The 16,854-nt window shown below is 30.9% G+C and overlaps 1 protein-coding gene across 1 annotated transcript in view; it reads right to left on the bottom strand.

Moving 5' to 3' along the window:
• Positions 1–9,780: 9,780 nt before the first annotated feature.
• LOC115890987 overlaps positions 9,781–16,854 on the bottom strand; it is a 33,818-nt gene continuing 26,744 nt past the window's right edge. The window contains exons 8-9 of the mRNA XM_030911366.1: positions 12,658–12,774; positions 9,781–10,174 (exon numbers count right to left, since the gene is read on the bottom strand). Coding sequence (XP_030767226.1) covers positions 10,067–10,174; positions 12,658–12,774 — 225 coding nt within the window. The 3' untranslated portion in view covers positions 9,781–10,066. The remainder of the gene's footprint in view (positions 10,175–12,657; positions 12,775–16,854) is intronic.

Below are 16,854 nucleotides of genomic sequence, written 5' to 3'. Positions count from 1 at the left end.
TGATTCTGAAAGTGTCCCTTCGGATATTGAAGGCATTGCGCAAAACGTTGTCGATTCCCTACTTCCCGAAAAATCAAGACAAACGTACGAGCAAGCCTATGTAAAACTTGAAGAGTGTAAAGGGAAAGCAATCAAGAATAGTAGTAACGAAAAGGTTCTCCTGGCATATTTTGAACATCTTTCAAAACATAAGAAGGCTTCATCACTTTGGGTATATTATTCCATGCTACATTCAGTTATATCAGTGAAGAAAAATACAGATATTAGTAAATACGTCCATTTAATTGTATTTCTAAAAAGAAAATCGGAAGGATTTCGGTCAAAAAAATCGAGAATTTTAAGAAAAGAAGATATAACTCGTTTTTTGTTGGAAGCCGATGATAAAACTTATTTCCTGACAAAAGTTTCATTGATAGTGGGACTTGCGGGAGCCTGCTGGCTATCGAGTTGACAAATCTGCAGCTGCAAAATATTAAAGATGAAGGACAATGCATTCATGTCATTATTCCGTTTACGAAAACGGAGATATCACGAGATTTTTTTATAACGAAAGGGAATGTTGTAGGAATAAATATGGTGGAAATGGTTAGAAGATATATAGCTTTGCGGCCAAGCAACAAAGAGCATACTCGATTTTTTGTGGGGTACAGAAATGGAAAATGTATGAAGCAACCCGTTGGCATTAATACTTTAGGGAAAATGCCGTATAAAATAGCATTGTTCCTAAGTCTTCCAAATCCACAACAATACACTGGATATTGTTTCCGTAGATCGTTTGCGTCGTTGCTTGTAGATTCAGGAGTGGATTTATTAACTGTTAAAAGACATGGTGGTTGGCGCTCTAACACAGTGGCAGAGAGCTATATAGAAAATTCTAAAGAAAATAAGAAAAAAGTGTCTTGTATTATTTTGGGTAACATTTCTGGCAATGATGGGTCTTCAACAAGTTCAAGCACTCAGGAAATAATTTTACTTTCTAAAAATTCAACTCACCTGTCATTGCCTGGAATTAATTTAACCAATTGTACTGATATTATAATTAATGTTTACAATAAATAAACGTATCTAGGTTTGGTTACTATTATGAAAGCCGTAATGACATCCAAATGACAATGTTAAATGTGTCATAATGACATTGTCGTAGATTAAGCATCTAAGATTCGCCGATGACATAGTCCTAATTGCCAATAATCCTGAAGAACTACGAGCACAAATTAAAGAACTAAATACAGTCAACAATGAAGTAGGTCTCAAAATTAATTTAGCAAAAACTAAAGTAATATACAGGGTGGTCCGAACTGTATTCCGGAAACTTCGGCAGCATATTCTGCAGATAAAAATAAGTAAAAATGTTCGTATAGATATATGTTCAAAGATGCTTAGTTTCGGAGATACAGGGTGTAGAAATTTCATTTTTATTTCGATTTTTTCCAAATAATTTCTGCAGTAACGTCAATATTTGGATTAAAATTGCTCTCTGATTAAAATTGCGGAGTTTTTTGACATGAGAAATTTGATTTTGATGTCAATATGACTCCTACTAGTAGAGGGCGCCACCAACATATTTTTTAACTAGTTTGAAGAGTAATAACTTTTCGTCCGTACCTGTATAAAACTACTGAGTAAAAATATATACAGTTACGATGCTTTTTACGTAAAAAAGTCTCTTAGTAAAAATCGCTACGAGTAATGGTTTTCGGGATATTTGGAATCCAAATTATCAATATCTGTCATCACTGACATAAATTAAACAGGTTGACTAAATAGTTATTAGATTGGGATCATAAATTTGAAATGTTTTTGTACCAAAAGTTCAACAAAAACTGTTTTATCATCATTTTTTTTGCAAAAAAAATAAAAAAATAAAAATTTCCCAAATTTATTATTTCAGTGAAATAACTATTTACTCAACGTGTTTATTTTTCGTTAATAATGGCATGTATTGACTATTTCTAATCTAAATATCTTGAGAACGGTTGCTCGTAGCGATTTTTACAAAGAGATATTTTTTACGTAAAAAATCACAGAGATATATTATAATATTTTACAGAGATATATTTTTTCCCTCGGTAGTTTTATACAGGTACGGATAAAAAGTTATTACGCTTCAAAACAGTTAAAACACATGCAGGTGGCGCCCTCTACCACTAGGAGTCATATTGACATCAAAATCAAATTTCTCATGTCAAAAAACTCCTAGACACCAATTTTCATCTAAATATTGACGTTACTTCAGAAATTATTTGAAAAAAATCGGAATAAAAATGAAATTTCTACACTCTGTATCTCCTAAACTAAGCATTTTAGGACATACATCTAACATTTTTACCTATTTTTATCTGCAGAATATGTTGTCGAAGTTTTCGGAATACAATTCGGACCACCCTGTATATACAAAGAAATAGTAAACAAAAAACATTCTAATAAATAACACAACACTGGAAATAGTAGAAGAATATATTTATTTGGGACAACTAATACACAGCTCGGGATCTCTACTATAGTCTATAAAATGAATAACTTTGAATTTTGACATTTATTTTTTACCAACATGGCAAATATAAAATACCTCTGTCAAAAAAGTTCCTGATATTCTTTAAATTGAGTGCCTTAACGAATCGATAGGTAACTCTTTTTACTTTCGTGAGATAGAAAAGGAAAATAATAAAACAAGTGACAGTTCTTCCTCTTATTGCAAAAATCAACACGAAATGTTATAATTGTCAAAAGTAAAATGTCATCAACTTTTGACATTTCTAAATATCATACCAATGCCGTCTCTAATAGGACAGCCTCGGAGCGAGATTTATGACATCACACTAGTTAGATACTACGGATTAATAAATATGTTGTAGAATACATGGAAAACATAATTGTTCCACGTATTTTTAGTTTGTATTTTAAAAATGATATAGCTTACATGAAATATACATAATATACAGTCAATAAATACAATATATATATATACCAATTTATAGTAATAAATACTTTGGCAAATAAACTTCGTACCTAACAAATGCAATTTGGGGTTTGAAAATCGATCTAATTTAACAAAAAACTTTAATATCTACTAATAGTGACGTATTGCTATTAATGTTCAAAAAATTATATTTGCAAATAATACACTACCATAGAAAAAATGCGTCAGCGATGACTATGAAATAAAGATCGCTGTCATTTTATACGTAAAATTATTCTAAAATTTTTGATTTTCTTGGGATTTAGGTTCGGGAAAAACGGTGATAAGATAATTAATATAGATAAGTTTTCATTTGGGTTTTTCATTATTTTTATTTGGTTAAAAAAAAACGTTTCGGCTAACATTATAGCATTTATCAGTGTTGTGTCATATGAAAAAAATAGTGTCTAATATAATCCAAAAAATTACATATAAAATATTTACACCACACACCACATAATGTTTACTACAATTAATAAACTAATATAAACTTGTTAAAAGATTACCACATATATTTTAAAATTATTATTCTTAACACTAAAACTATCTACATTGACTATGGAGTACAATTTCAGCCATATTGTAAAACATTTGCTGCATTTGTATGGTTCATAGTTTATTTGCCAAAGTTATTTATTACTATAAATATGTATATATATATATTATATTTATTACCTTTACATTATGTATATTTCATGTAAACTATATCATTTTTAAAATACAAACCAAAAATACGAGGAATAATTATGTTTTCCATGTATTCTATAACATAATATTTTTTAATCCGTAGTATCTAACTAGCGTGACGTCATAAATCTCGCCGTGAGGCTGTTCTATTAGCGACGGCATTGCGTGAGCATGGCCACAAGTTGCTAACCTAATAAAATTAACACTAGAAAAGCCCGCGAGAACTGTCAAATTCAAAGTTATTCGTTTTACAGACTATACCAGAAATCAACAATAGACTTAAGTTAGCATGGAGTACTTATGGAAGAAACTCAATCATATTCAAATCTAGAATGCCACTTTATTTAAAGAAGAAAACATACAACCAATGTGTACTACCAGTCCTGACCTATGCATGCGAAACCTGGATACTTAAAACGGCCATTATAAGGAAACTCCATGTCGCACAACGCCCAATGGAACGAAATATGCTGGTAATAGATGTCATCCACATAATCAAATCCCTCAAGTGGTAATGGGCAGGACACCTAGCAAGAAGAACGGACAACAGATGGACCACAAAAATTACAGCATGGTACCCACGAGGAATTAAGAGACCTAGAAGAAGACCGAACCTGAGATGGGACCATGATATTAGGAAATTAGCAGAGATAACTTAAAGAAAGTATTTGAATATGTGAGGGAGGCTACACCATAATTTGGAGATGGTTGAACAAGCTGCAAATGATGATGATTATGAAATAATAATGTGGAGGGTGTTTATAATATTTGAATCTTGTTTATAACATTTAACTTAAAACATACCAATGTTAATTTATAATACGAGATCTATAATATACTTAGTGTTTATAAAATAAGTAATAATATTTACAATAAGCAATCAATATCCGTTAGTTTTTAAAATAAATAATTAATTTAATTTGTGGGAAAATAACTTCATTCTTTTATTTTTCCTTGTTAGTCACATAACTACCTGTTACAGTATATATTTTTAATTTTTGTTGTATCGAAATTCCATATTCCAACTGGTTTTACTCAAGCGTATTGCAGTTTAAACTAAATAGTTATTAAAACATTCCAACGAACCGTACTTAGAGAAATACGCATTTTGAGAGACGCCTTACCATGAAATAATATATTTTTTCCTTATAGCAACTGTTAAAATTGTATATATCTATATATATATACCTTATATCTATCAAAAATAGATAAAATAGTACTTTAACCGCTAGGGTAGATTAAATGATACTTTAACAACGAGGATAGGTTAAAAAAATTATTTCTTCTCGCACGTTTTTTAATTGCTTCCATTTTTGAAAATTTTTGTATTTATTTTCATAAGTTCTTCGGGATTTAAATGGAAGTAGTTTGGATATGGCGTTTGTCGCCTCAGCCTGAATATATGTTGGTAATTTACTTATTTCGTTTTGAGCCATTTCTGGCTAAAATTCAATCAGCAATCGACACGGAAGAGAATTAAAAAATATTCACTCAAAACTGACAACTAAAGAGGCAGATTTATTTATTTGTCAAATTACATAGAAACCAACGCCAACCCAGCACAATATTTTTTCTACTTGTAATAAATTCCTTGAAATAATAATTTCTGAATATTTTTTAGAACCTAACTCGCTATGGAAAAAAATATTGTTTTATACACGACGATAAAACTGCATTATCGTCTCGACGATAAAATACCATTTTATCGTCTTGTATAAAAAAATAACTAAAAAATATTACAATTTCTGCATATTAAATGAAACATGTTTTTGTTAAATTTTACTTCAATTTATATTGATTACTGATATTTTATTGAAATGTGGCAACACTATAATATGTATGCACCAGCTTGATGGGCTGCATGATATATTCTAGAATCCCTCTAGGTTAACTTATTTTTCTGATACCTCAGATTAGAACTTACTTGAAATAGAATACTGGGAATCGGTAACTGCACGATATTGGCACAAAATGTCAGTTGAACAGGACGATTTAAGCGATTTTTACCGGTTAAAAATACGAAATTTCTTCCTTTTTACGATGGAAGAACGCGAACGGTTCGTTGGACTGCACGACTAAACTCTCTCTCGTTAAAATTTCAATGTCATCCGACAAATATCGGTAATGTTTTTACTTTTGCTCTAGATTTCTTGGCCAGTTAACGCTAGTCTACTGACCATCGATTACTACATTTTTCGGATAATTTTTAAACGTTTTCAAACAGAAATAATCGGAATTTTTACAGTAAATTGAATTTTAATCGTTTCAAAAAATATAAAATTTCAGGATTAGTTACAACAGATGGCAACATTGTTTTGTCCACGTTTATGGAAGTGAAAGTTGTAGTTTTTGGATACGCTTTATGGATAATCTGTAACAATGGCGAAAAAGAGTAACGTTTGACAACGATGTTCATTTTTTTAAATATTTGAGTTAAGGAATATAGATAAAGATCGTACAAAATGAACTTAAAATAGTTACGTGATTAAGCTTGACCGCCACAGTGTTGCCCACTTTTACATATTTTCTTTTAATCAAAATATTTTAGGAAACAAAAATCAATTAATTAGTTATACAGGGTGGTTCGAACAGTATTCCGGAAACTTCAGCAGCATATTCTGCAGATAAGAATAAGTAAAAAAGTTCTTATAAATGTATGTCCTAAAATGCTTAGCATCGGAGATACAGGGTGTAGAAGTTTCATTTTTATTTCTATTTTTTCCAAATAATTTCTGAAGTAACATCAATATTTGGATGAAATTTGGTGTCTGGGAGTTTTTTGATATGAGAACTTCGATTTTGATGTCAATATGACTCCTACTTGTAGAGGGCGCCACCTACGTATTTTTGACTGGTTTGAAGAGTAATAACTTTTCGTCCGTACCTGTATAAAATTACTTAGTAAAAAAATATACATTTACGACGTTTTTAACGTAAAAAAGATCTCTTGGTAAAAAGCGCTACGAGTAATAGTTCTCGAGATATTTAAAATCGAAATTTTCAATACCTGTCATCATTGACATAAATTAAACATGTTGACTAAATAGTTAATAGACGGAAATCATAAATTTGAAATGTTTTTGTGCCAAACCATCATCAATCATCACTTTTTCGAAGAAAACTTTATGATTAACTTAAAAAAATAAAAATTTTCCAAATTTATCTTTTTAGTCAAATAACTATCTACTCAGCGTGTTTATGTTTTGTCAATAATGACATGTATTGACTATTTCCATTCTAAATACCTCGAGAAGGGTTGCTCGTAACGATTTTTACCAAGAGACATTTTTTACGTAAAAAAATGCGAAAATGTATATTTTTTCACTCAGCAGTTTTATACAGGTATGGAAAAAAAGTTATTACTCTTCAAAACAGTCAAAACACATATAGGTGGCGCCCTCTACAAGTAGGGGTCATATTGACATCAAAATCAAATTTCTCATGTCAAAAAACAGACACCAATTTTCATCCAAATACTGACGTTACTTCAGAAATTATTTGAAAAAAATCGAAATAGAAACGAAACTTCTACACCCTGTATCTCCAAAACTAAGCATTTTAGGACATACATTTATAAGAAGTTTTTTATTTCTTTTTATCTGCAGAATATGCTCCCGAAGTTTCCGGAATACAATTTGGACCACCCTGTATATAAAGAGTTATTATTTACATCAACAAAACTCACTTCCTTTTAAGGGACATAAAGGGCCATTATTACCGCTTTCCCGTTCAAAATATTCTAATAATGTTGCGGTGATTTTTTTTAACGGCTATTAAACTATCTTGTACACTTCGCACTAAAAGAGGTTCTAAAAAGAATCTCTTTTTAGAACGCTTGAAAATGCTCAACTGCAAGGTCTGCTAGTAAAACTTTTTACGCTTAAAGTATGACAAAAAAATATTTAAACCAAAAACTCGTAATACAAAACTAAAGTGTCAAAACGACTGATAATGTCAGGAAATAAATAAATAAATATGGCAAGTTGACTATGATTTTTTACAACAGAGCTACCACCTGAATCCCCAGCGGTAAATTTAAGTTCCAGTTTTTAGTCAGCCCCTACCAGTAAGTCCATGGTTGACAACAATAAATTTAAAAATTGTGCCCTGGATTACGTAACTAAAAGTTTAAGATATATAGTGGTACATTGTATTGACTAAGAGTGGGTCCCATGGGACCCTCCACTGCGGCCGCGAGGGCCTATTATGGCTCAGTTTCTACAAGCTCTAATATACAAAGAGCGTTAAAGTTCACCCTCGAGGCCCAGCCTTTTAACATAAGCCGTTATGTCCGAGGGTGATATGTCTCCTAGGTCTGATAGATCTAGCATGGGTTTGAGCAGTGGTACATAGCAGTACGCAGATTTAGCTCTTAGAGACATTTTTTATGACAGGAAAGCATGACATTTTCTATTCGACAGTTATTCGTGTATATGTTACTGTAAACGTCCGAAATGCAATAAAACCTAGGATAAGCGCGCTAAATCTAGGATTTACCAAAACCATGTAGTAAAAGCCCGAAAACTATTTATTTTGCTTCCATTTCGGACGTTTTTCCGATTTTTTCAAACAGTAATTCTTAGGATTAACCACACCGCATTGGTAAAAGTACGAATAAGCAAATGGTAGTAAAAACCAACCAACCGCACCAAATAACTATCTAACCAATGCATTAACACCCCCCAAATAACCAGGCTAACCAATGCATTAACACCCTCCAAATAACCAGGCTAACCAATGTATTAACACCCTCCAAATAACCACCTAACCAATGCTTTAACACCCCTCAAATAACCAGGCTAACCAATGCATTAACACCCCCCAAATAACCAGGCTAACCAATGCATTAACACCCTCCAAATAACCAGGCTAACCAATGCAGTAACACCCTCCAAATAACCAGGTTAACCTAATTAGTTAATGCTTTTGGTGAATCCTAGGTTTAGCGTGCTTATCTTAGGTTTTACCGCATTTCGGACATTTACAGTAACAAATATAAGACTGATATGTTACAAAAATCGATATCGTGAAACGATAATCGTTAAAATTTCAATGCCTAAGTAAACAAAAACAGATATGTGTTTGTATATCGACATCCTTAATTTGTCGATATTGTTGCTATAAGAAAAATAATTCGTAGTTTTACCAATGCGGTGTGGTAAATCCTAAGATTTACTGTTTGGGTCCGGTAAAAGTCCGAAATGGAAGAAAAATAAAGTTTTTGAGCTTTTACCACTTGTTTTTGGTAAATCCTAGGTTTAGCGCGCTTATCCTAGGTTTTACCGCATTTCGGACATTTACAGTGACACATATATAACTATTATTAGATCTAAATGTAATACAAGTATTCAAAATGGATTACAAATCTTGTTGGCATTCAATATCCCTAAATTTCTTTGTAATTATAGTATAGGAAATTGTTAAGTCAATAACCACATTATGATTTGTCATCAAGAAACATTTTCATGTTGTAATAATTAATTTGAAGAAATATTTTTATTGGGTTTTCATTGATAATTATAGTGTCTTTCACTAAGAAAATGTGATACATTAAGGTCAGCCTTGTGAAACAGGAAGCACTGTATCACTTAATATGTAAACGAATCCTGAATTCAACTTTTCACAATGAATCATCATGATTTAAAAAGAAAAAGGTTATATAATATTAATAACATAATAGGAAACCTTACTTTTGCAAAATGAATACATTTCAATAATTTTTCTGCATATATTACCCATCAAATTCTGTTTTTAAAACCGATTACCTAGCAGTTAAACGTGTACTACTTATAAATTTCTCCAAAAAATACTGTTTAGTAACTATTAACACATTTTGTTTATATCATCCGGTTTCATATTAGCTGGAAGCTATAGAAATTATAGTTATGTAACGAAATATAGGAAATTTATTATAAACAATCATACATCTTTATTAATATATTTAATTCTAATTAACATACTAACATTTAAAGAGATAATAATAGCTTTAATATGGAAAATATTTAAATTTTATTTGTTTTATATACATGGTGGGTCTCAAATAAGTGCAAATATTTTCAGGGCTGGTAGATCTCGATAAAAGAAACATATGATTTTTCTTTACAATTTTTCAAATAAGTCCAAAATAACCGATATATTTTACTCTGAAAATTTCCAAAAAAATAAATGATTTTTCGCTTAGATTTTAAGAACCACTGGATCTTTTCTGGGTTTCCTTTTTTGTAAACTTAATCTAGTACCAATCTTGCCACATTATGACGCTATTATGATTTTTAAATAAAAATTAAAAAAAAAAAAATCAAAAGATTTTCAATTTTTTTTTGGGGTCGAAATATAACTACCCCTAAAAATATTTGCACTTATTTAAGACTCACCCTATATAATAAAAAAAATGTGTAAATATTTGTACAAAACTGCATGCTACTGCCAGTCTGATTTTGATGCTAGCGATGATGCAGCTTGAAACACCCCTGTGATCGCCGAGAATATTAGTTTGAAAAGGGTGTACTTGGATTGCTTGCCTCCTCCCTAGAACATAATATGTTATATGGGACATATTTTATTAAAAACCACAACTTAAAGAACTATGAAAACCTTCTTAGTCAAGAATTTCTAAAGAAAGAGAAGAATCCCTGTTTATTTACTAATTTTCAAGTTTACAATTATCATTTTGAGCTGACTGCAGCAACTGAAAAATTTATTATAAAATTATTAAACCATTGCAACTAATATTTAACGTTATCTTAGAAAAGTAGTATATGTCTCTTTAAATAATAAACGCCCAGTAGTAGAAGAATCTCTAGATACGGTTTAAACCGGCGTCTGTTTTAACGGCACATACCAAAAATTACTAACAAAATATCTATCTATACTAATAATATATAAAATCCTTAAGTGACTGACATGCTGATAAATCACGATCCTGCTGAAACCACTCAATGTAAGAAGCTCAATTTTGGCATACAGGTTGATTCTAAGGTGTAGAGGTTCGATAAGAAGGGATTTTTCGAAATTCCAGTTCCAAGAGGGTGAAACCACCCCTCAAATATTACAATATTTTTTATTTAAAAAACGGTCAAGTTTCCGAAAAAACGCTTAAACACGTATATTTTATTTTGTTTTTGACATATTTTAAGATTTTTTAAAAATGTATACAGGGTGTTTCGATAAAAAATCTAATTTTGTTATTGATTAAATTGATTAATCACGATCCTGCTTAAAGCGCTTGACGTAAAAAGCTGATTTTTGGAAAACATATTAACTTTAGGGTGTAGAGGTTTGATAAGAAGGGATTTTTCGAAACTCGAATTCTAAGGGGGTGAAACTATCCCTCAAATATTAAAATATTTTTTTATTTAAAAACCGGTGAGTTTTTCGGAAAAACTCTTAAACACGTATATTTTATTTTGTTGTTTTACATATTTTAAGATTTTTATAAATTTATACAGGATGTTTCATAAAATATGACCATTGATTAATCACGATTCTGCTTAAACTGGTTGACGTTTAAAGCTGATTTTTGGCAAATGGATTGACTGTGGGGTGCAGAGGTTCGATAAGGAGGGATTTCTCGAATCTTAAATTCCAAGAGGGTGAAAACGCCCCTCAAATATTACAATATTTGTTATTTCAAAAACGGTTAGTCTTTCGGGAAAACGCTTGGACAAGCATATTTTATTTGGTTTTTTTACAAATTTTTAAAAAATCATACAGAGTGTTCCAAAAAGTTGGGTAATTTCCTAACCACGATTTTGCTTAAACTTCTTGACGTAAAAAGCTTATTTTTGGCAAACGGATTTTTTGAAAGTCACATTCCAACGGGATGAAATTACCCCTCAAATATTACCAAGTTATATAATAATATCGCCATATTGTTTTTTCTCATGCTGACATAAATGTGAGAAAATTTTATCCAGTTTGTATGTTAATGAAAATTCTTGCTTTCCTTTATCATCACCATTACAAATGATTAATTGGACGCGAACGAAGTCGCTGGTACACGCTAGTTCAATATAAAGACAAATCTCTTTTCATTTACAATAATACATTCACATATCTAGACTATTATTTCACTCACCCTGTATACGTATATACCAAGGAATTTAGCCAATTTTGGTATACTTGGTTTTGAAAGAGACAATATATAAAACAAGTTAAAAAACCTCAATAATTCGTAAATATTCAATTTTAATGGTGCTCTAGAGCTTCATTCAGAACTTCGCAATTAGTTGTTTTTATTAGCGTAGAAGTGTGTTCCTTTAATTTCAATGTAAGCATTCAGAACGTTAAAATTAGTGGTAGACATTTTCAATTAGTTTTAAAAGTTGACACACTTTTAACTTTTCTTCTAATTATGCTTCAAAATTTGTGAGAAATGACATTTTGGCCTTTGATTATCTTCCGTCAAGAGAAAATGTAGTTAAAAATCAAAATTTGATTGTTTTATAAGCTAAATATTAGGCTTTCATCTGTGAATACAACTGACTAACGCAAGCTGTTGCTAGGATATTGTATTAATTTTAATTGGTGTTTTTTAAACATTGTGAATAATCGTAAACTAAAAAGTATAAAGTGTAATTGAAAGCACTAATTTATTCCACTAATTGCTAAAGGTTCTGAATGAAGCTTAAATGTGTAGAAATTTTAATTTAAATATGGTCTTATTTTAAAAGTCATCCTAGCACAATCGTAATTTTTGGAATAGACATTTTAGGGCAAATCAACTAATCGAGAAAATATGAAAATATTAAGCTGGGCCCCTTTTAAAAATATAACTTTAGTGTAAAATATCAGAGTCACCCTGATGCATATTATATCAATAACATTATTTTTAGAATCTGCTCTACTGAGCCTTGCATATTTTATAGAAAAATTTAGTAAAAATGAAACCTAGATACAGAGTTTTTTACCCTGTAGTTATAGAAATAAAATTTTATACATGATAATCAACAATCTACAACTTAATGTAATATTATTTTATTTTAATAGAAATTAATAATTACTATGATCACCTGTGTAGTTCCATTGCCCCCACTTCCAAGGAATGTCTTGATAAATCCAGTTAAAAATGATCCAGAATCAAGCTGTGGAGGTTTGGCAGGTTTCATGGCATTATCGTCAGTATCAGGCTATATACAAAATAAAAATATTATCAGTTATAATAGTTGTTTATCAAAGGCATTAGTAAAACAATAATGCCCATAAATAGTAGTTAGGTATGGCCATCATCGTATACTAATGCCCGTAGTGCAGAGAAGATTTTTATTTTATTAATTCATTCTGTGCTTTGTCAACGTGCTTTTATACAGGGTGAGTTAAATAAGTGCACATGTAGTAGCGTATTTCGACCTCAGAAACTATTTTTTTTTGTGAATAAAAATGTTGTAAAATTTGGAAAAAAAATTTGAGATTTTTAAATTTTTTTGAATTTACAACAATGAAAACCCAGAAAAGATCCAGTGGTTCTTAAAATTTAAACGAAAAAACATTTTTTTTTAATTTTAAAAGATTTTTTTAATACGGAAATGTATATAAAAATAAATTATTCTATTTCACTAATTTAATTGCTTTTGTACAAATGTTAACACCCTAAATTATCTACAGTTATTAACATTAATAGACTGGTATGTTCATCTTATTAGCCAATGTGCTGTTTTTAAGCCTCTCACAGCTTTCGAATAAAGTGTTTCTACTTAAAAAGTAATTAGAAAAGCCATTTGTTACGCAAATTTTATATTTTGCTACATTTGCTTATGCCAATATATATTTTTTAATGACTATGGTATTTACACACCATTGCTGTAGGCAAACTAGTCGTTTTTGGTTCAAAATGTACTTGAAAAATAAAAATAATAAACTAAAATATTTTTATAGGGTGCGGGTAAAAACTACATTTTCTGTATTACAATTATTACTATCTTCTTTTCGTAATTCTGTTCTTTCTTTGTGTCTTCTTTGTAACTCTCTGTTCTTAAAATAACTGCAAAAAAAAACGCAAGCAGTATAATTTTTTTTTAATTTTTTATTTTTAGCCCTACTTCCTTGATTTTTTTAGCAAACAAAATGTAGTCCGTCGTCGAAAGCAAAAATATACAAAGAATAAAGAAAAAAAACTATTTAAAATATTTAAATTCAACTATTCGAGAACACTTTAGTTTTTTAAAACAGATACGTCTACAAAAACCGTTGACGTTCTGTTAAAATGACATTATATCAAGTTAAACTTCAAAATGAACAATTACTACCTGATAACAATTACTTAATAAGGTAAAACCAAAAAGCCCCAAACTTTCTGTATGATTATTTTTAATTTTTACGTATATTATTATTTATGTTATGTTCTTTAAAATCAAAGAAGCGATTGCCATACATTACTAACATCTACAGATGCATGAGCAATACATTTATTTTTATTAGATTGTATTAAAAAAGCCTCTTTTATTTTTCTTTTAGAGGCTATCGCTTTTTTCATTATAATTTTGCCGTTATTAAAATTTATTCTGTGCCCTGTGCCCCACGAATGCTGACAAATCTTAGATTTGTGAAAATCTCCCTTTCTTAAATAATCTTTATGTTCTTTAATTCGAACATTTAAGGGTCTAGATGTTTCACCAATGTAGATTTAGCCAGATAGCATGAAACACATATATAAAAATATATCTAAATTTGTGTATCTGTAAACCTAATTTCTGACAAGTAGTTTCCGTTTGGGATTAACGCAGAAGTGTTTACAAAAAATAACTATTTTATTATGTAGATTTTCATGCAGTGACGAAATACTCATATAGGATTTTTTGGAGAGATGAACCCGCCACATAGATATAGGGGAGATTGCCCCAGCGCCGGACAGTTCCCAGTACCGGACACTTTTGATTTTCTGGTTTCTATATGAATTGGCTGTAACTCCCTATTAAAATCAGTTAAAAACGCTATATGTACGTTACACATTTCGCGCCATTTCTATTTAGTTCATGTCGTTGTGGAGATATTTGTGATTAAGGTTTACGTGGGTGTTTTCAAGTGATTCCACTAAACTTTAGGCCCCTTTTATAATACGTAAAGGTAAGTTTAGTAGTTCACTAATAACTTATATAACAACTTACATTATTGGAGACTATAACCACATGCGCAAACGGACGAAATTATTTCTAGGTTATGTTCAATGCGTATTTTATTTTTTGCTGACATTTCCCCAGTATCGGACACCTGTACATTGCCCAGTACCGGACAAAATATAATTGATCGTGATAGGCAGATTATAGCCGTCAATACTATTATTATTTGTTGTTTCAGGCATATTAATCATGCCAAATAAACAAAAAGGAAAGTGGGATGAAACGAGCATGAAAAAGGCTGTGGACCATGTACTGTCAGGGAAATATAGCATTAGGGAGGCAGCGTTCCACTTCTCTGTTCCTAAAAGTTCTTTAGGAGACAGGGTCACGATTCTCCGAAAAGGAAATGCCGTTAAAATGACACCTACATTAGGAAGATTTGAAAATACATTTAATGTTGACTTAGAAAATGAACTAGTGGGACACCTTAAGGATTTGAATAATCTTTTTTACCAGTCAACAAAAAGGAATTTTTAAAGTTAGCATATGATCTCACTGAGCATTTCAAATTACAGCATCAATTTAGTAAAACAAAAAAGACAGCAGGAAATAAATTTTATCGTGGGTTTATAAACCGGCATCCAGAATTTTCGTTGCGTTCTGCCCAATCAACTAGCCTTCAGAGAGCGCAAGGATATTTAAACAAAAATATCTTTACAGAACTAGATTTTCTTCCTGCTTCAAACACTACGAAAATATTAGAAGCCGACAACCAAGAGAACCATGAACCTAAAAATCAGTCACTAACCCCTTCTACTAGCTTAAACTCCGGATCTCTAAACCAGTCTTCATTTGACAAAATAGTTCCCTCCGTTTCTACAAGTAAATCAACGGAACTTCTAACTTCTTCTTCTGTTGATTTTACCGTAAGTTTGACGCCCCGATCTCCTAATAAAGATACAAATATTTCATCTTCAATCATTGATGGGTTGATTCCCGCCATACCTGAAGTTAACAATGAAAAAAGTGGAAAAAAAGTAGAAATCTACACATTTACCGACAAAACAATGAACTTCTTTCAGTCAGTCGACTATGAGGCAATTCCCTCCACATCAACAGCCTTCCAAAATGCCATCAGTCTGATTTCTCCAGTTACTGATGATCTACAGAGAAAAATAATTTTAAGGAAAATGAAAGGAGAAAAAAGCGAAATATTAACTTCTACGCCATATAAAAAAATGCTTGAAGACAAAGCAGAAGTAAAATAGCAGGTTGAGTTAAAAAAACAGGAGAAAGCAAAGCAACAAAGTATAACAAAACAGAGTCGAAGAAATAATGAAAAACACAAAATCAATATCAAATCTGAAAAGTTTCTGTCTGTTAAACGAAAGCTAATAGATGAAGCTGAAGAAAAGAAAACAGACGAAAAGGCTTCTAACAAAACCGAGTGCATCATTTGCAGTGAAACTTTTGAGCAGGACTGGGTCCAATGTTCACGATGTGATGGGTGGGCTCATGTAGAGTGTGCTGATAATGATAATATCCTTTACTTTGTTTGTGACCATTGCATACAATAACTTATTAAGAAGTATGAATTCGTAAGAGTAGTATTATTTCTGTAATCTGTCCGTTTATCTGTTCTAATAAAAGCTTTGTAAATTTATTTATCTGGTTTAATATTCAAAATATATATTGTCCGGTACTGGGAACAGTTTTTTTACAAAGTGATTCGCAATACTGCCGTAAATTTATAATTTCACTGTCTATATGAATTCATATCGGTTTAAATTTACTACCATATATTAATTAGGTTTTCTTCCATCAATGGCAGTCTAAATTTTTGTAATAGAATATTTTTTCAAAAAAATAGAAGGGAAAGAGCTTAGGTGTCCGGCACTGGGGCAATCTCCCCTAGACATTTTTTAATAATCAGTATCTTTGGACCATTTGTCGTAAGTAAATTGAGACACCCTATCTAATTCCCCCATTAGCTTTTATCAACAAATAAAGCAATAATAAACTAACGAGATCGTTAGTTTATTATTGCTTTATTTGTTGATAAAAAATAAGTTGTTGATAAAAAAAGCTGGTTACACACGATTCCGAAAACCCAAACCAAGCATAACGCAAAAAATCCCGTATTTCATAATCCCT

The sequence above is a fragment of the Sitophilus oryzae genome, unplaced genomic scaffold, assembly GCF_002938485.1.
Source record: "Sitophilus oryzae breed Bouriz unplaced genomic scaffold, Soryzae_2.0 scaffold_942_pilon_pilon, whole genome shotgun sequence".
Classification (NCBI taxonomy): Eukaryota; Metazoa; Arthropoda; class Insecta; order Coleoptera; family Curculionidae; genus Sitophilus; species Sitophilus oryzae.
The sequence above is the reverse complement of the archived record's forward strand: the minus strand, read 5'-3'. Positions and strand labels throughout refer to the sequence as shown.